This window comes from Muntiacus reevesi, chromosome 13 (genome assembly GCF_963930625.1).
Source record: "Muntiacus reevesi chromosome 13, mMunRee1.1, whole genome shotgun sequence".
NCBI classification, from domain to species: Eukaryota; Metazoa; Chordata; class Mammalia; order Artiodactyla; family Cervidae; genus Muntiacus; species Muntiacus reevesi.
Genome location: NC_089261.1, coordinates 22,891,516 through 22,912,034, shown reverse-complemented (window position 1 = coordinate 22,912,034; position 20,519 = coordinate 22,891,516). Strand labels below are relative to the sequence as shown.

Here is a 20,519-nt window from a genome sequence, read left to right as displayed (position 1 = left end):
TCTCCTAGCAGTTTGCCATCTACCGATCCCACGCCCACTCTGTTTCTTGGCTTTAAATCCCCAGCTATCTTTACAGCATTGGGAATGGAGCCCAATTCCACCCTGAGGGTCTCTCTTCCCTTGCTGAAAAGGTTTCTGAATGAAGTCTTTCTCTACCACCTTAACCAGTCTCTTTCTTTAACCAGTAACTTTCTTTAACCAGAGGAAAGTTGGTTCTGGTTCTCTCTGACACCTCTCAGAAGCCAGGGTGATGGGTGGGTTTTGACAAAGCCTTTTATGTGTTCTGCTCACTCCCACACCATCCCTCCAGTGGGAGCACTTGACTTGAAAGAAAATGGTGACTAGGTTGGGCAACACAAAACCCAACAACACTGCTGCTAAAAGTCATAACATAATAACTGACACAAAAAAACTAAAGACAACGAGTGGGGGGGAAACATTTGCAGTTAAACATGAGAAAAATTGTTAAATTTCACCAGAAACAGTCAATGCAAATTAAGCCTACAAGAAGACAGCCATATTTCAACTATCAAATTCTCTTTTTAAGGCAATGCCCAGCATTGGCAAAAGAATTGACAGCTGGGCGTTCTTACATAGATCAGACAGGAAAATTTCACAAAAGCTTCAAAAACTTGAGACACTGTCATGTCTTTTGAACCTACCCATTCACTTCTAGCTTTCTCCCCCGAAGTCTTACCTACAGGAATATACAACTTCGTGTTTTTAAAAAATGAATTTTAAAAGGGGGGAAAATAAAACAAAAATGGCCAGCAGCAATACCTTAAAGAGGAAAAAAGTGAAACATGGTAAATGAATAGAATACACTTCTATAATATCAATAGAATACTGTACCGCTTTTAGATATTACATTAAAAATTACAGGTTCTGAGACTCCCCTAGTGGTCCAGTGGCTAACACTCCATGCTCCCAATGCAGGGGACCTGGGTTCAATCTCTGGTCAGGGAACTAGATTCCACATGCTGCAACTAAGACTTACATGCCTCAACTAAAGACTGAAGGTCTAGCATGCCACAACTAACACCCAGGGCAGCCAAATAAATAAATAAAAATATTTTTTGAAAATTATAGTTCATTGAAAGGCCCCATTAATCTTGAAATTGTTAGGGAAAAAATGTTTATATATGCATATTTGTATTGGCTGGGGTGTGGGCGTGAGCACCTACCACTTTTACCAGTTTTTCAAGTGAAAGTGAAAGTCACTCAGTCATGTCCAACTCTTTGCGACCCCATGGACTATACAGTCTATGAAATTCTTCACGCCAGAATAGTGGAGTGGGTAGCCTTTCCCTCCTCCAGGGGATCTTCCCAACCCAGGGATCAAACCCAGGTCTCCCGCATTGCAGGCAGGTTCTTCACCAACTGAGCCACCAGGGAAGCCCAGGAATACTGGAGTGAGTAGCGCATCCCTTCTCCAGGGGATCTTCCCAACCCAGGAATTGAACGGGGGTCTCCTGCATTGCATGTGGATTCTTTACCAACTGAGCTATCAGGGGTTGATAATTATTTTTATGGTTAAATATCTAATGACATGAAAAGATGTTGCCATATATTTATTCTACAATATTATAGAAAACAACAGCTTTAAAAGGTAAAGAAATTCAATAGCAAGAACATGGAAGCAACCTAGATGCCCATCAGCAGACGAATGGATAAGGAAGCTGCAGTACATATACACCATGGAATATTACTCAGCCATTAAAAAGAATTCATTTGAATCAGTGCTAATGAGATGGATGAAACTGGAGCCCATTATACAGAGTGAAGTAAACCAGAAAGATAAAGACCACTACAGTATACTAACACACATATATGGAATTTAGAAAGATGGTAATGATAACCCTACACACAAAACAGAAAAAGAGACACAGATGTACAGAACAGACTTTTGGACTCTGTGGGAGAAGGCGAGGGTGGGATGTTTCAAGAGAACAGCATTGAAGCATGTATATTTTCTAGGGTGAAACAGATCACCAGCCCAGGTTGGATGCATGAGACAAGTGCTCGGGCCTGGTGCACTGGGAAGACCCAGAGGGATCGGGTGGAGAGGGAGGTGGGGGCGGGGGGGGATCGGGATGGGGAATATATGTAACTCCATGGCTGATTCATGTCAATGTATGACAAAAACCACTACAATATTGTAAAGTAATTAGCCTCCAACTAATAAAAATAAATGAAAAAAATAAACAAAATAAAAGATAAAGAAATTCAAAAATTGACAAAAGTCATATATTTTTGTACACTCATATACCCATAAATCCATATGAGTATATACAAGTAGACTCATCAAAATATTAACAGTGGTTACCTGTGAATCATACACTGGTTCAGAGATGACTCTTACCTTCTCTGTTTTAATAAGTTGTATTTTCTACAACCAAACATCTATTACTTTTGAAGTAAGAAGCTTTCTATTACACTTAGGCTGAAACTGGCCAGCAGCATAAGTGACCAAAGAGTTTCCCACTGGTTAGCAAAAGAGGTGAAATATTTTTAGAACATTTTTTTTCCTTTTCTTTCACTCGTCTGATCCTTTTTAGGGGGAGGGGAGGAGTTCTCCATTTCCTATAGGTGAATTCTGTTGCCACTTTCTAGAGAGGATTACAAATAACATGATGCATTTTTATACATCAAATCTTGGTTTTGAACTATTTTGACAGCTGGTACTTAGAGGTCACCAAGGGTGCAGTAACAAACGCTACTGTAAATCCAAGAATTCCGTATTCTAAGTTCCATTATTTTCCAATCCTAAAATTGTTTTAAAAAACAAGGTACTTCTATATTTTGATGGTGCTTAAATTCATTAATATTTTATTTTTTCCTGTATCTCTGTCGACACATTAAAATAACCTGTGGAGGGACTTCCCTGCTGATTCAGTGGTTAAAAATCCACCTTGCAATGCAGGGGACGTGGCTTCAATTCCAGGTCCTGGAACTAAGATCCCACATGCAGTGGGGCAACTAAGCCCGCAAGCCACAACTACTGAGCCTGCACACCACAACTAGAGAATCTCTGCACCACAACAAAAGATCCCACACGACCCAACTGAGACCTGATGCAGCCAAACAAATTAATAAATCTTTTTAAATAAAAATAATCACCAGGGGAGGTTTTTTGTTTTTAATAGTAATGCCTGTGAGCCAGTTAGGGTTGGGGTTTAAGGAACATGTGTTTTCAGAGACTCCCAGGCTATTCAGATACACACCCAGGACTGATATGCCTTGACTGATTCATTCACCAAGTAGTCATTAAGCCCCTTGTATTTGTTTCCCAGGGCTGCTTCAACAAATTACCACAAATGTAATGACCTAAAGCAACAGAATTATCACAGTTCTGTAAGATAAAACTCCAAAACCAAGGTGTCATCAGGGTCTCTGGGGGAGGACCCACTCATTGCTTTTTCCAGCCCCTGGTGGCCCCAGGTTTCCTTGACTTGAGGCCACATCCCTCTCATGTCTGCCTCCATCTTCACATGGGCTTTTCCACTGTGTGTCGATCTTAGAAGGACACATCATTGGATTGAGGGCCTGCCCAGATACTGCAGGATGACGGCCTCATGTCAAGATTCCTTAATTACCTCTGTAAAAACCCTTTTTCCAAATAAGGTCAAGTTCACAAGTTCTGGGCGTTCAGATGTAGAAACATCTATTGAGGGACCACCCTTCGATGCACTATGGTGCATATTTCCACATTGTAGATGGCTTGCTAGTGCTGTGGGTGCTGCTTTCTACTGAGCTTTCAGTCCATTTGGGACAAGAGAGCTGAAAGCAGGCGAAGGAAGGAGGATGCTCAGAGTGTGCACAGCATGGGTGTGTCCCCAGGCCTTATGCAGAGCCCAGGGTCGTGGACAAGAGCGGGGACCCAAAGGGCAAACTCCATTGGCTACTTACTGGTTCTGAGACCTGGGGAGATCATTTAAACTATACCTCAATTTACACATCTATTGATTGGAAATGACAATAGTTTTTAGCCTCCCAAGGCTCTAATATTTTTTATTTTTAAGCATGTGTGTTCCCTCGAAGACTTACAATGGTGCCAGGCACCTAATGAGAATGATATAGTTTTTCAAGAAATTTTTCAAATGAATAAGGAGCAAACAACAAAACTACACAAAAGTATCCTCAGAGACACTTAAAACATTCCATGTGTTCTATCATTTACGTTTCAGTAAAATATTTTACAGAAGGAAAGTAACCAATATGAACTAAATTTGGTGGGAAAATCTACTCAGAAACAGAGGCAACTGTGACCATCGCTGTACTGTCTTTCTCCCTCCTCCCCCTCCGCTTCTTCCTCCTTCTCTTCATTCTTCCTCTTCCTCTCCTTCCTATTCCCAACCCCCCCCTCCTTCTCTCTTTCTCCTCCTCCTCCTCCTTCTTCTTCTCCAACTTGAATAAGGCACTTTAAGCACAATAATAGATTTAGCCTGGTTCATGTTCCATGGAGCCATAAAGTGACACATGACATTTATGTGATCAGAGACCACATAAACTAGAAATGACTTTTCCTCTTACCTCTGTTTGTTCCTTAAGGTTTCCACTGCTCAATTTCACAACAAACAATGAGTTAGCTGAGTTAGTAAAAAGGGTAATCCCTTCTTCTGCTGAACTGGTTATAATCATTTCTGGATTAGAGCAGGTCAAGAAAAACTCTTGAAATATTGGATCCAGATGTTCAAACATGGTAACACTTCATGGTAAACATTTACCTTGGAGGTCGATTTCTCTTTCAACTGGGTTATAGTCATGTGAGGTGTGTCTATTTCTTTCAAGAAATCTATTTTAGGGTTTGGCTTTTCTTTCCTACGGAGACTCCTGTTTCCATGGTGCACTCCCAAGAACTTGTCTCTGTCCCAACTTTCAGAGAAGGATGAGTTCTGCAATGTGGTTTCTGACCATACAAAAAGTGGCAGCCTATTTTCTCCAATGTTTGGGTCTCAACAGGCCGATGGAAACCATTGAAGGGACAGTCTCACCTCAACGTAGCTGGTTGCACATGGTCTCCATACCAAGAGTCCATTTCATCCAGCTTTCCTTTCCCTTGGTTTTGCTTTATCTGTTCTGAACACTTTCAAATTTGCTTATTTTTCTAACCTCTTTTCTCCTCTTTGGGCAATGCAACTGTTTATCTTGTGGTTTTCATCTTTAATACTCACATTTCCTCACAATGAGTGTTCATTAATATTTTAAATTAAGACCTTTACTGCCTTCCTTACCGAGTCCATCAAATCTTCCTATATGACACATTTTTAATTCTTATCACAGAACTTCAGGCAGTGTGTGCATTATATTCTGTTAAAAACCCTATTCCGCCCAAGGTTGTCACAATTCAGAGATTACAGCTTTCAGTGGGATGTTTCGTTTAGGGACATATTCATAGATTCACTTTGTTAGCCCGGCAAATACGATCCATGAGCTTGTATTTCACACCTCATTTGATCTCACAATTCAACACAAAAAAAAAGTATAAAAAGAAGCAATTATTTATTTAGATTATGGAATGGATTTTAGAAGGATATTAGATAAGCATAAATTGTCATGCCAAAGCAACAGTCCTTGTCCTTTTAACATCCCCACGGAGGTCAAAAATGGAAAGCGAAGAAAGAGAAGAGGACGGCAGAATGTTTGATAATTATGTAACTCTGGTTATGTAAGGGCTTTTTTTTTTCTCTTGTAACTTTATAAATCTCTTCTAAAGAGAAAGCAGAATTGATTCTCTCAAAACCAAAAGTGATAATCACAGCCTGTGCTTGTCCGTCAATTTAAAACATCAGCACTTGATCAGCCCAATGCTTCAACCAAATCAATTCCATGTGCGTAAACCGTGGAGACGGCCATTTGAGACCCACACAGTAATTTCTGAGGGTGTACATCCAGGCATTCCACTGGGGCTGCTCCAGCCCAGCAGGAGGGTCCAGCAGGACTTCCTAGCCACTTCTTGTTTCTACCCTCCCTACCCTCCTGTTTTGCCCCAAGAACCTTCTCTCATACTCGAAGTCCAAGTCATTTGGATGGGTCCAGCCATCCCCTACTTTTACAACTGGCTGCAGAGATTGGGTCAGGGTGAGTACGAGATCCACATTACTCCAAGCAGAGCCAGTGATGAGCAGCCCCAAGACTTGTGCTGGACACCATGGAACAGAGCATGTTCTCCCTGAAGAGGCCAAGCCAGCAGGATGGATGCTGGGAGCTGCTGGTGGTCAACTCGCCACCAGGAGGGACAGCCTGCTGGAGATGATGCCAGAGGAGAGACAAGGAGACAGGTTGCTAGGGATACAGCATCCAGACACTCTTGGTTCCGGTCCCCGCCTTGAACTTTTTCACGTGCTCCTAGGAGCCCTTTTTACTTGGACTTCATTCATGCAGCACCTAAGGGCATCAGTCAAAGCCCACCTGATAAACACCCCAGCAATCAAGAGGAAGCCATCCAGTGGAGTCAAAGCAGAAATTAAGCCACAATCCTTGACAGGTCCCACTTTAAAGAATGTGCCAAACATGGCTAGTTGACCACCCTTCTTCCTTGATAGCAAAGACCTTCTCCCAGTACAAAGCCTGAAAATAACAGCAAATATTCACTTTTCCAGACTGTGCTAATTCTTGAGCAAAGGCATGGAACCCACTGCTTACTGATGCTATCTAAAAGGAAGACTTGAAGGGAAAGTCGTCTTTCCAGTTGGAAAGGTCTTCTCTTCCGGCAAAAAAAAAAAAAAACAAAAGATACATGAGTCTTTATATACAACTAGATAAGTTTGTGATGTCTGGAACTGCTGCAGCCATCTTGCAGCCATGAGAAAACAAGCTGGAGGATGACAGCCAACAAACTGGACATGATAGAGTGGAAAGATAGAACACACACTGGGGTGACACAACTGTGCTGCTAGATTAACCAACTATGGAAACACCTACCTGCAAATTTCTTGTCACACGAGATCACAAAATCCTACTGTAGCAGCCATTTTAGGTGGGAATTCTAGCACTTGCAACTGAGCCCAAATATGTAAATCCCAAGTTCTCTTCATGTATCAACTCAGGATTCACGGGTGTTCAGATAGCAAGTAGAGATTTCCAGGGAAATCATGGGTCAACTGAGGTCTCAGACTAAAGTTCTGCCAAGGGATGTAAAGGACAATATGCAGAATATTGGTTTGGGAGTGAGAAGCACCCAGATCCCTGATCAATACCCCTAATAGAAGGCTTTTTGGTCACTCAACCAGAGTCTCTCTTTCCTTTTGAAAGAGATCTTCAAAGGCAGTCAGAACAGAGTTCTAGCTGAGGTTGGCTGAGGTTGCCCAAGAGGAGACAGCACTCAGCCTAGAAATCCACTGGAAAAGGCAAATTTCACCCAATCTCTCCATTTCTCATGCTCCCACCACTAACTCCCTGATTCATTCACCAAGTGCTCCTTCGGTGCCCAACATCACGGACCTCAAAGTATTTAAAAACAAGAAAAGAGAGACTTCTCTGGCAGTCCTATGGATAAGACTCTGCACTTCCACTGCAGGGGATGTGGGTTCAATCCCTGGTTAGGGTAAGATCCCACATGCCCAACGGTATAGCCAAAAAATCCAAAAACCAAAAACAAGAACATAAAGAAAGAGAACAGGTTATGACGATAGAAGGTAGTAAGTAAGAGATCAGAAGGGGGCTCTTTGCCAACCTGAGAAGTTGGGTCTCATCCTGACTGAAGGGGGAGCTATTAATGGCTTTAAACGGGCAGGAAGGCTTCCCTGGTGGTCCAGTGGTTAAGAATTCACCTTGCAATGCAGGGGACTCAGGTTAAATGCCTGGTCAGAGAACTAAGATCCCACATGCTGCAGGGCAACTAAGTCTGCACATCGCAACTACTGAGTCTGTGCACCACAATTAGAGAGAAGCCCTCGGGCTGCAATTAAGCCAAAATAATCCAGCCAAAAATAGATAAATATTAAAAAAAAAAAAATAGGGAGTATGGCATAGCCAGCATTGCTCAATCAAAAGGGAAGAGAAGACAGGCAAAGATTGTAGAAAGGGCTATTGCAACAGGCCTGATCTCATTCTGCCTATTGGGAGCCTGGATGCAATACTATTAGCAATGACCTCCCTCTGCTTCCCAGGTGAGCTCAGCACCATAAGGCCCAAGGCTGGTATCTGAGCTGGAGAAGAGCCGCCAACGATGTGAAGTTGACCTAACTTCATATTCCGAGCCCATTTGCCAATACCCAGGTGTGACATCTGCAAAACAACCACCTTTCAGCACTAAGAGACAATTACTAGACAGCTTAGAGCCACCCTACATTCGCGCACTAAAAAAGTAGGTTTCCCCCTTGCCTCTTAAATCATTTCTATTTTACCCATTTCATTCTTCAGTTCTTCGCTGCCAACAGTAACAATAATAAAATTTTAAAATAATGGTTATCAAACCCTGCACCATGACAAATGTGAGTGCAGGTAATTTTTGCGATTGCCAACCTAATCAGGTCATTGATGTATAAAGAGCATAAAGGATAAAGCCTTCAGCCAGCATCACATCCCATAATGGAGCCATTCAGAAGCTGCAGGACGGAGCTGTGCTGATGAGCTCAAAAGAACACATCGCCCATTAAATGCAGAGGCATTGCTTTATTTATACACACATTATTTTGCTATCAGCGTCTGCAGCCATCCCCAACAAAACGGCTGCCGAGGTGCCTTGAGGATCCCAGCGCTTACCTGCTCCGTGTGTCCGGGTGATGGCCCACGCACGTGAGGGTGGCCGTGGTCTGAACACTGTCGTTATCTATTTCTTCCTGAACTGCCCACTGGTCCTCGCTGCTGACTCTCACTGCAGTTATTTTCACACCAGCTGCTGCCTTAATTCTGTGGGGTAGGAAAAAAATATACATGACCATCTTAGTTCAAAACAGAGAGTAAAAACAGGGAGCTAGAACCGATCTCCCCTTTCCTCTGGGAGATGCAGGAAAGAGTGCCAGTAAATGGCTTTCCTTCAAAAACTAAGTGTCTTGCTATTTTTACAAGTGCCCCAAAGTAGGAGCTCCAGCTTTCTGCCACATGGTGTTAATTTTCTGTTTGATCAGTGTGTTAGGAACCAGATCACTTTCTTCTTCAGGGGCCCTGCAGGATGGAGACAAAACAGATGTGTCTGGCAGGCATGGATAGGATCTGGGGGCCGGTTCTTCTCTGGGGGTGGATGAGGAAGGGTTCTCATGAAGTAGAAGGGTCTGAGAGGCTGCAGGGGCTGTGCCAGCTGCAGAGGCTCTGTGGGAAAGAATGCCAGAGCCTCACTGGGCATTTCTCACCCCCCACTGTCAAGGGCACCTCCTCATGTGCTCCGGGACTTTATGCAGATCCTACAGCCCAGCACGTTCGCTCACAGGCATATGCGCAACAGAAATGCATGCGTTTATTTCCCCCAAAAGACCTGCACGAGAAAGTTCACAGCAGTGGTATCATATTAAACCCAGTAAGGAAACGGCCTACATTGTCCATCAAAAGCAGAACTAATAAAATATACAGTCACCCAATGGAATAAGACAGAAATACCAAGAATAAACAGTGTAGTACCACACAAAGCTACATGGATGCTGTGTTAGTTTCAGATGTACAGCAAAGTAAACCAGTTATACATATATCCCCCCTTTATTAGATTATTTTCCAATATATGTCATTAGAGTACTGAGTAAGAGTTCCCTGGCCATACAGTAGGTCCTTAGTAGTTATCTATTTTATATACCCTAGTGTCTATGTGTCAGGGCTTCTCAGGTGGCGCTAGTGGTAAAGAACCTGCCTGCCAATGCAGGAGACATAAGAGACACGGGTTTGATCCCTGGGTCAGGAAGATCCCCTGGAGGAGGGCATGGCAACCCACTCCAGTATTCTGGCCTGGAGAATCCCATGGACAGAGAGGTCTGGAGGGCTACATACAGTTCATAGGGTCGCAAAGAGTCAGACACAACTGGAGTGACTTAGCACACATGTGTATGTCTTCCAATTTATCCCCCCCCCCTTTTACTCCCTTGTAACCATAAGTTTATTTTTGACATCTGTATTTCTGTTTTGTAGATACATTCATTTGTAGCCTTTTTTTTTTTTTTTTAGATTCCACAAACCAACTATCCCCCAATAAAAAGCAAAAATAAAATAGTGGAGAAAACAATTTAGGAATAAATCTGTGTATACTAATTGACATCTCCAAACAGATATCAATTTAATATTTATTAAAACAAATTTAAATCAATTTTTAAAAAACTACATGGATGAACCTCCTATATTTGGAGGTTGAATGGCAGATGCCAGATGTCAAAAAGCACACAGCATATAATCCCATTTATAGAAAATTTTGAAACAGTTAAACTCATCTGAGGCTGAAGTTAGCATCAGTTGCCCTTTGGAGCAAACAGCTGGATGGGTTCCCCCGGGGGGCTTCTGGAGCACCTACAATGTTTGCTTCTTCTTTTGGGTGCTGACTGCACTATGGGTTGTGAAAACCCACCCAGCTGTGCTCACGCACATGTAGTTTTCTGTTTGTTCCATGTGGACTCTTACATACACTCATAATCATTCAGTTGATAAAGAATCTGCCTGCAATGCAAAAGACCTGGGTTCAGTCCCTGGGTCAACAAGTTCCCCAGGAGAAGAGCATGACAACCCACTCCAGTATTCCTGCCTAGAGAATTCCATGCACAGAGGAGCCTGGCAGGCTACAGTCCATGGGGTCGCAAAGAGTCGGACACAACTGAGTGACTAACACTTTCACTTTCATTCGGTATAAAGTTCCAAACAAAGCAAGCAGATTTCATGTTGGTAACAGGAATGTAAGTCAAGGTCATGGAGAACTTTCACCCTTGGACATGACTTCTCCACTGTCCAAGCTCAATGGGCATTCCCAAGATGAGTTAGACCATTGCCACCCTTGACACACCTAAGGGCTTTCCCCCCAAACCTCCACCACCCCTCGAGGTGTTCAGGACACAGTGTAACCTGAGGTTTTGACCTTGTCTATGATGGGGAAGAGCCTTGGAGTCCAGATAAGCATTCCTCCCTGTTGGTCCAATGATAGGTGACAATCCAACAGCTATGGACAAGCAAGAAAGACACCTGGACTGCAGGCCAGACCCCACCCAGCAGAGACAAGGGAGGACAGAGACCCATAACCTCCCCATCTCATTCTTCTAGGTCTCTCCAGCCCACAGCGTCTGCCACCTTGTAGGGCAGAAGAAAACTTGCCCGGTGAGCCCATCTAAGTGTTTGTGTCTTATACTTAAGCCATCCACCTTAATGGTTTGGTTGTCCACACAGCGGATGTGCAGTAAAGGATGAACTTTGCCCAAAGAGAAGATGAGTCTTTGCCCTCAACTCTTAGGAGGTGACCTCTAAGCCCTTGTGCTGTTCTACCTGATTAGAGTATCTTTGTTTACCTGGGAACCCTGGGTGATATGGTATCAACTTGACTTCTGGAGGGACTAGAGACTAAGGTCAACCAACTAGGCATTCAAACATCTGCATGACCAAGCTCTGCACATCAAAGCCTCAGTGAGTGTCTCTAGTTGTGGTTGTGGGAAAGTCAAATCTCTCTGTCTGCTTGGGAAGGCATGCAATGAGAAGTCTGAAATCATCAATGCCATGAAACAATTTTCTACCACAGATTATCCACCCAGTTCTTTAATATTAAGGAGACTGTCTTGAGTTCCAGGTGCTATGTATGAAGCATCAGGAAATACAAAGATGGACAAAGCTCAGTCCAGACCAGTGAGTATCCAATGGTTTTGGTACAGACCAGGGAATGGCTCATCTGCCACCTGACCCATCATACTGTAGAAAAAGACTTACTAACAAATGCCAAAATATCTTGAGCACCTTCCATATGCCGAACTGTCTGATACCTTTCATCATTCAGTTCAGTTCAGTCACTCAGTCATGTCCAACTCTTCGTGACCCCATGAATTGTAGCACGCCAGGCCTCCCTGTCCATCACCAACTCTTGGAGTTTATTCAGACTCAAGTTCATCGAGTCAGTGATGCCATCCAGACATCTCATCCTCTGCCATCCTCTTCTCCTCCTGCCCTCAATCCCTCCCAGCATCAGGGTCTTTTCCAATCAGTCAACTCTTCGCATGAGGTGGCCAAAGTACTGGAGTTTCAGCTTCAGAATCAGTCCTTCCAATGAACACCAGGACTGATCTCCTTTAGGATGGACTGGTTGGATCTCCTTGCAGTCCAAGATACTCTCAAGAGTCTTCTCCTTGCAGTCCAAGAGACTCTCAAGAGTCTTCTCCAACACCACAGTTCAAAAGCATCAATTTTTCAGCGTTCAGCTTTCTTCACAGTCCAACTCTCACATCCATACATGACCACTGGAAAAACCAAAGCCTTGACTAGATGGACCTTTGTTGACAAAGTAATGTTTCTGCTTTTTAATATGCTGTCTAGGTTGGTCATAACTTTCCTTCCAAGGAGTAAGCGTCTTTTAATTCCATGGCTGCAATCACCATTTGCAGTGATTTTGGAACCCCCCAAAATAAAGTCTGACACTGTTTCCACTGTTTCCCCATCTATTTCCCATGAAATGATGGGACCAGATGCCATGATCTTAGTTTTCTGAATGTTGAGCTTTAAGCCAACCTTTTCACTCTCCTCTTTCACTTTCATCAAGAGGCTTTTTAGTTCCTCTTCACTTTCTGCCATTAGGGAGGTGTCATCTCCATATCTGAGGTTATTGATATTTCTCCTGGCAATCTTGATTCCAGCTTGTGCTTCTTCCAGCCCAGTGTTTCTCATGATGTACTCTGCATAGAAGTTAAATAAGCAGGTTGACAATATACAGCCTTGATGTACTCCTTTTCCTATTTGGAACCAGTCTGTAGTTCCATCTCCAGTTCTAACTGTTGCTTCCTGACCTGCATATAGGTTTCTCAAGAAGCAGATCAGGTGGTCTGGTATTCCCATCTCTTTCAGAATTTTCCACAGTTTATTGTGATCCACACAGTCAAAGGCTTTGGCATAGTCGGTAAAGCAGAAATAGATGTTTTCTGGAAATCTCTTGCTTTTTCGATGATCCAGCGAATGTTGGCAATTTGATCTCTGGTTCCTCTGCCTTTTCTAAAACCAGTTTGAACATCTGGAAGTTCATGGTTCACGTATTGCTGAAGCCTGGCTTGGAGAATTTTGAGCATTACTTTACTAGCGTGTGAGATGAGTGCAATTGTGTGGTAGTTTGAGCATTCTTTGGCATTGCCTCTCTTTCGGATTAGAATGAAAACTGACCTTTTCCAGTCCTGTGGCCACTGCTGAGTTTTCCAAATTTGCTGGCATATTGAGTGCAGCACTTTCACAGCATCATTTTTCAGGATTTGAAATAGCTCAACTGGAATTCCATCACCTCCACTAGCTTTGTTTGTAGTGATGCTTTCTAAGGCCCACTTGACTTCACATTCCAGGATGTCTGGCTCTAGGTGAATGATCACACCATCATGATTATCTGGGTCGTGAAGATCTTTTTTGTAATTTTTTGTTCTTCTGCATATTCTTGCTACCTCTTCTTAATATTATCTTCTGCTTCTGTTAGGTCCATACAATTTCTGTCCTTTATCAAACCCATCTTTGCATGAAATGTTCCCTTGGTATCTCTAATTTTCTTGAAGAGATCTCTAGTGTTTCCCATTCTGTTGTTTCGTCATTAATGCATGTAATTCCTACACCACCTGTGAGGGTAGGACTTATGCTCCCATTCAAGGAAACTTGAGCTGTCACAGACAGGCAAATTTATGTGGGTGTGGGCAGCATAGAGAAATGTCATATTCTGCCTTAGCCCTAGAAGATAAAGAAGATTAATGCTTGGAAAACAAAAGATGCATACATTCTGGTTATTGGAAATTTACCAGCCAAAATATTTACATTTACTAATGTTAGAGGTTAACCAAACAACTCACAACAAGGAAAGTGCTCATGAGGAAACTAAACCAGTGATCATTCAAAAGCATGAATAGCTGCAACTTTGAAGTCAAAATCATCTATGGACAATAGTGTCCGCTTGTTTAAACTGTCCTCCTCTCCAAATACCGATGGAGGCACAATACTAGGAGCTGCACGCACCCTGACACTGCTCAGAAATTTTGTTGGATTGTAGTAACTAGAATTTCCTGAGGCCACGCCCATGGGTCAGACCCTTTTCCAGGAGCTTTACCTAAACTGTCTTGTGCTTCACCTGTCTGAACGTTCCATCTCCTAAGAGCACTATGAATGGGGATTGTTATTTCAGGCTCACAAATTAAAATCTGTGACACTAAAAGCCTACAGAAAATGACTGAAATTGAAAGCCGGTCCTACCACGGAAACAGAATCCAGTCTGCCCCTCTGGCAACTACACCTGAGACACAAGAGCCAGTGTTCATTCCAGGCAAGCCAGGTTGGGTCCTAGCCCCGCTGTTCACTTTGTCTGTCATGCTGAGGCCCCTCCTCTCTCAGGAGAGGAAAAAATAAGGATGGGTGTTGTGGTTGAATAGGGTCCCTCAAACGTTCAGATCCACCCAGAACCTCAAAATGTGACCTGATCTGAAAATAGCGTCTTCACTAATATAATTAGTTAAAGGATCTCAAGAAGACACCCTTCTGGATTTAGGATGGGCCTGAACCAATGAGTGGTGTCTTTATAAGAGAGAAAAAGGAGAAGACCGAGATACAGGAAAGAAGGCAATCTGAAGGCAAGGGGAGATATTGGACTGATCTGTCCTCAAGCCAACAAACACCAAGAATGGTGGACAACCCACCAGAAGCCAGGAGAGAGGCAGGGAATGGATCCTCCCTAAGAGCCTCCAGAGGGAAACAACACTGCCGACACCTTGATTGCGGACCTCCAGCCTCCTAAGCTGTGAGAGAGCACACATCTGTTGTTTCAAGGCCCCCAGCTTGTTGGGGCAGCCCTAGGAAATGAATATAGTGACCATGTCATAACACTGATACACAGGCAGAGAGATAATACAATATAACGTGCTGGCATAGAGGAAGTGTTGCATACAAGGATATATTACATTATATTACTTTCTGTGAATAAAGAAGGAAATTAAGAAACTTAGTTGCCTGGGTAAACAGATGCTGACATGTTAATAAAACAAACTTACAAAATAAAAAGCAGTATATTCTTTTTAATTTTTTTATTTTATATTGGAGTATAGTTGGTTGACAATGTTGTGTTAGTTTCAGGCGTACAGCAAAGTGATTCACTTATACAAATACATGTATGTATGCGTTTTCAAATTCTTTTCCTATTTAGGTTGTTACATAATATAGAGCAGAGCTCCTTGTGCTATACAGTAGGTCCTTGCTGGCTATCCATTTTAAATACAGAAATGTGTATATGTTTATCCCAAACTCCCTAATTTTCCTTTCCCCTGACTCTTCCCCAAGAGAAATATATTCTAATTATCTGTGCTTTGGATGGTTGTGAAATACCAGGTATTCCTGCCCACCTACGAAAGCTGGATGCTCCCAGAGACAAAGGTCAGGGAGATGATGGAGTTAGTGATGATGACAAGGAACCAGTTTTAAGAGTTTGGATAAATCACTGAACATCTGTGAGTTGGTTTCCTCATCTACAAAATGTGTGTGATAAGAATATCAAACTATAATGCTGTTATTATGAAGGTTAAGTGAATCACTGAATATAAAGTGCTTAGAAAAACACCTGGGACAAAGAAATTGATCAGTGTTATCATTAGTATTTTTCTCATCATGAACTATTGCATACTCTCCAGGGATCATACACTTAGGCATCCAGTCCCCTCCCTACGAGATGTCCTTCGAAACTGCTCTAAGTCTCCATGCAGGACCCCAACCACCTCCTCTCCAAATATGATTTCTCTGATCTTACTCTTTTTCCTTGGCAGAAAATTCCTCTCATATCCCAAGATTTGGCAAACTCTCCATTTGCCACAGAAAATTCTTTTATATATATATAAAAGAACATTACTTTATTACTGTAGAGAACATTCAACCTTTGATACTTTGGGTTCCAAGGACATCAGCGTACACCTGACAAATTTTCTGAAATTTTCTGTGATTGTAGTTGACCAAAGAAATAATCCGTTTCTGGTTCATATCTAATTAAATATCTAGAAGTGGGGCCAGCCTTAGAAGTGACTCATCACAAAGGTTTAGATGATGCCTCCAGTTCCCTAGGCACTTGACTCTGTTCAGCTCTCACACATGTGGGTTTTCGCACTGACAGGTTCTCTTCTAGTGATCACAGTGTGGCTGCAACAGCCCCAGATCTCACACCCTCATCAACAAAGGAAAAGTAAGACTCTCTCAAGATTTTGTTCTTAACTCCAGAACAAAATCCTGGAGCCAGGTTTTCACTGGTTGAACTTGACTGAGTATTCAACCTCGGACCTATAACTGTGGCCCAGGTGGGTGAAAGGACAGTGTTCAATGGTTTGGCCCATCAATGACTATCCCGCACAAGGTAAAATTAACCCCATCTGAACCATCAGGGAGGGGTTGGCAGGTAGTGGCTGCCAAAAGGAAATTCGAGTTACAACAGAAAAAAATGGATGGTAGGAATCAAAAACACAAGCCTGAAGCTAAATTATTGGGGTTCTGTCTCTCTCCTACATAGAAGTTATAAAATTGTCCCTAAATCCTAGTTCTCAGTCCAAACCTTTCCCAATTTTAGATCCTATCTGTTACAACAATCTAAGCCCAGAAAAATCCATGTCTTGAATATTCATTAAGTTTGTTTTAGAGAAATATTTTTAGGCTTAGTGATATTCTTAACGCTTGTTATTTAAAAACTACAATAATCTAAACCTTGTGACAACGATCAATGGTCTCAGCGCCGTAATGAGTTTGAGGGATTTGGGGGCTGATCAAGGGAAAGATATGACCACAAGGAGGCAGTAGCATGCAAAACCTTTACCCAGGCAGAGATCTATCTGATAGGTTTGCACATTACTGCAGGAGTCCCTCACAGCCTGAGATCCTCCAAACTACATGGGGGCCACGAGTCAGAAGGGAAGGAGGGCAGGGAGCCCCAGGGAGAGGAGAATCAGAGAGGGAACTTAGGTGTCACTAAGCGGACGGTGGGAAATCTCCAGGCCAAACAGCTCCAAAGCAACCTGCAGCTTGGAGTCTTAGAGCTACAAGGTCTATCGCTAACAGACGCTGGGAACAGTTTGCAGGGCATGCAAAGCAAGCGAGCTCTAAATGTCTAATATAACACGCTTATTTCAAGTACATTTAAAACAATTAGATGTGTAAACAATTGAGTTTGACTCTCAAGCTAACAGGTCCTAGTCTACTGTGAAGAAATAAACAATACAAGGACCAACCTACAGGGATGGGATCACCTCTGGTTCATTTATATAACAACTATCTCCTGACATTCACCAAAAATAAAAACTTATATTTATATTTCCATAGGGTCTTCATTATACAACTATTTGTTATCTGTGTTCTCCAAGTTACATGATTACATAGAAAAAAATAACATGGCAAGCTGAGAAACTATTAGATGAACTGAGCCTTCAGGAAACCAATCCCCAGTCTCACTTGGTGTTTGGATGACAGTGGCACCAACTCAGCATCTTCTGTCTTTTGGGAAATGGGGTTGGACCCTGCTGCTTGTCAGCTATGAGTATAATGCCAATGCAATGCAAACCTATTGCAAAGTGTAAATGCCAACCTTGGAATATGAAGGACTGACAAATGCCAAGCAAGCCACTGAGAAAAAGGACCCAGCAAAGGATCCACCCCCTTCAAGAGATACCTACTGATGGTTCACAAGTGAAGACGGGGACATCAACGAGAAAAGAGGTAAGTGCTTCAAAAGAGAGCAGCTCGAGAATCAAAGCAGAGTGAAGCTCTTAGGGAAATTGGGGAAGCCTTGAAATACTTACGCTAAGCTGGTCCTTTTTGAGATCCTACTGACAACATCAAGTGTGAAATGAAAAATGCAACACCATGCAATTCTATAAAATTGAAGGGGAATAACAACAAAAGCTGTCAAGAGGCAATGAATGCATTCTTCATTCTGGGCAGCACCGGAAGGGAATTACTGGATTTTGTTTACTTGTTTATCTTTACTTCATTTCTCAAAGAAGAAGAAAAATCCCAATCAGGTTTCGTTTTTCTCATGACTTTCTATATGATTTTATGTTCTCATTTTCAGTGGATTAGTTTCCATTGGCCAGATAGTCTCAAATTAAAGAAAAACTTTCCATAACACACTTGTAGTTTTAAATGTCAATGCTCTGAAAGTGCATATTTTACGTATGTGAAATATACTAACATTCTCTGTTGGCGGGGAACTGACTTCCTCATAGCTCCTAAAACAGCACATGACTTCCTGCCTTTAAACCTTTGCTCATGTTGTTCCCCTCACCTGAAAAGATCTTCCTTGACACCCACAGGACTCACTCCCTCATCTCCTTCAGGTTCCAGCAAATATCTCTTTGAGCCTTTCCCAAACCACCCAATCTAAAATAAAGCCCTATCTAGTACCCACAGACTTTGATTCTGTTGTTTATTCTCTGTCACTCCTGCTAGATGGAAGCATCAGGAGACTGGGTAGAATTTTTTTTTAATATTGTGTTTCCTGCTTTATCCATTGTTCTGAGAGCCGTGCCAGGGAAACTGGAGGTGCTTAATAACTGTTGGTAGAATGAAAGGTCTCTATCTAACCACCTATCTCTGAGTGCTCCATAAATAGCAGAACTTCAGGGCTGAAAATGCCCAGTAAGAGGCAAAAACTATCAAAAGCAGGGGACAGAGTTTAGGCATGAGAACCCCATGGACCAGAGGTTCTTAGACTTCCAGGCCATCAGAATCACCTAGTTACGCTCTCCCGACCCCACCTCCAAAGACTGCGACTCACTACATGTGGAGCGGAACCCAGCAGTGCTGTTTTCACACAGGCTGCCGTTCCGATGCAGGTGGTCCCCAGAACAATCCTTGGATAACAGTGCTTGGGACACATTTCAGACAACCACATTCTGTCAAGGAGAGCAACGCCAAGGAACATCTGGTGTTCAACTCGCTTTCTGAGATAAGCCCAGCCCTGGGAGCTGCAATACTTTCAGGATGAGCTTCAGCAAAACTGTAAAGATACTTTTAATTTGGATTCTCCCAGCAAACCACTTTCTCTGTGATAAATTAACCACAGAGAGAGGCGTGAAGCTCCCACTAGGCACCTGAAGACTGGCAAAGGCAGACTCTGCTGAGAGCTTGTTGCAGACCATGATTTAAACTTGGGAGAGATCTACAGGACAGGGGGAAGAGTCAATGCAAGGAGCCTGCCATGCTCATGACTACAGAGCAGGTGGCGCTCCCTCCTGTTCAGGTGGCTGACACTCATGGGGAAAGGATTCTAAGGACTAGATACCTTTGGTCTCAGTCCTAAAGAGAGCAGGAGTCAACTTGAAGGACAAACAAACTACCCGTGCTGGAAACCCTTCAGAACAGAGTCCTAGAAGGCATGGATTTCAGGTCTGAGAACAGGCACATGCAAAGTGGGGTTTTAATTCCAGTGAGAACTTCCCCAAAGCAACACATGCTGATTCCTGAGGAGCTATCTCCTGTCTCTTATCTCACTATTTAACCTTTCATCTAAGAAAGCTAAGTTCATAAAACTATACATATAGCTTTTGACAAATCAGAAATTTGACGAATTGCTCCCTTCTTTTACACTTCTTATGGCGTTGAGATAAGTATATCCAAAATTCTGCCTTGGCCCCCAGGTACCCAAAACCAGCAAAAAATGACTGCCTCCAGCCTAGGGCATGTCTTACTTAGCCACTTACTTATTTACTTCTGGTCCATACCAGGTGCAGCAGACAGTGGAGTGGTCCACTATGAACCGGGACTCCAGGTGATCACTTCTTTTAGAATCCTTTCCCCCTTGAGTGTGGGGAGGGCCTGTGCTTCCTACTAATCAGAATAGCATGATAGAAGTGATGAAATGTCATTCCATGGTTCCATAACATTTTATAGGACTCCATCTTGCTAGCAACTCGCTCGATAGAATCTCTCTCCCACTTGTCTTCAAAGGAGTAAGCAGCCATGTTGGGAGACCCACGTGGTGAAGAGCTTGGGTAGTCTCTAGCAACTGAGGACCAACAGTCAGTAAACATCCAGGGTCCAAAGTCCTACAACAGCAAGGAAATAAACCCTGCCAGCAAACCAGTGAGTATGGAAGAAGACTCTTCCCCAGTCGAACCTCAGATGAGAATGCTCGTGTTTAAATTTGGGATCCCCAACCCCCAGGTCACAGGCCAGTATCAGGCCATTAGGCAATTTTGTTCTATGGGAGCCTAAGATTAATTAGGAACTGGGCCACACAGCAGGAGGTGAGGGGCAGACAGCTAGCAATCCAGGGAAACTCATCTGTATTTATAGCCACTTCCCACTGCTCTCATTACCACCTGAGCTCCGCCTCCTGTCAGATCAGCAGTGGCATTAGATCTGGCTGTTGTTTAGTCACTCAGCTGTGTCCGACTCTTTTGCGACCTCATGGACTGTAGCCAACCAGCATT

The 20,519-nt window shown here is 43.0% G+C and overlaps 1 protein-coding gene across 3 annotated transcripts in view; it reads right to left on the bottom strand.

Annotated features, from left to right (window-relative positions):
- TMEM132B (transmembrane protein 132B) overlaps positions 1-20,519 on the bottom strand; it is a 377,290-nt gene that overhangs the window by 161,399 nt on the left and 195,372 nt on the right. For all 3 annotated transcript variants that reach the window (XM_065904184.1, XM_065904182.1, XM_065904183.1), the window contains exon 3: positions 8,707-8,853. In XM_065904184.1, coding sequence (XP_065760256.1) covers positions 8,707-8,853 — 147 coding nt within the window. The remainder of the gene's footprint in view (positions 1-8,706; positions 8,854-20,519) is intronic.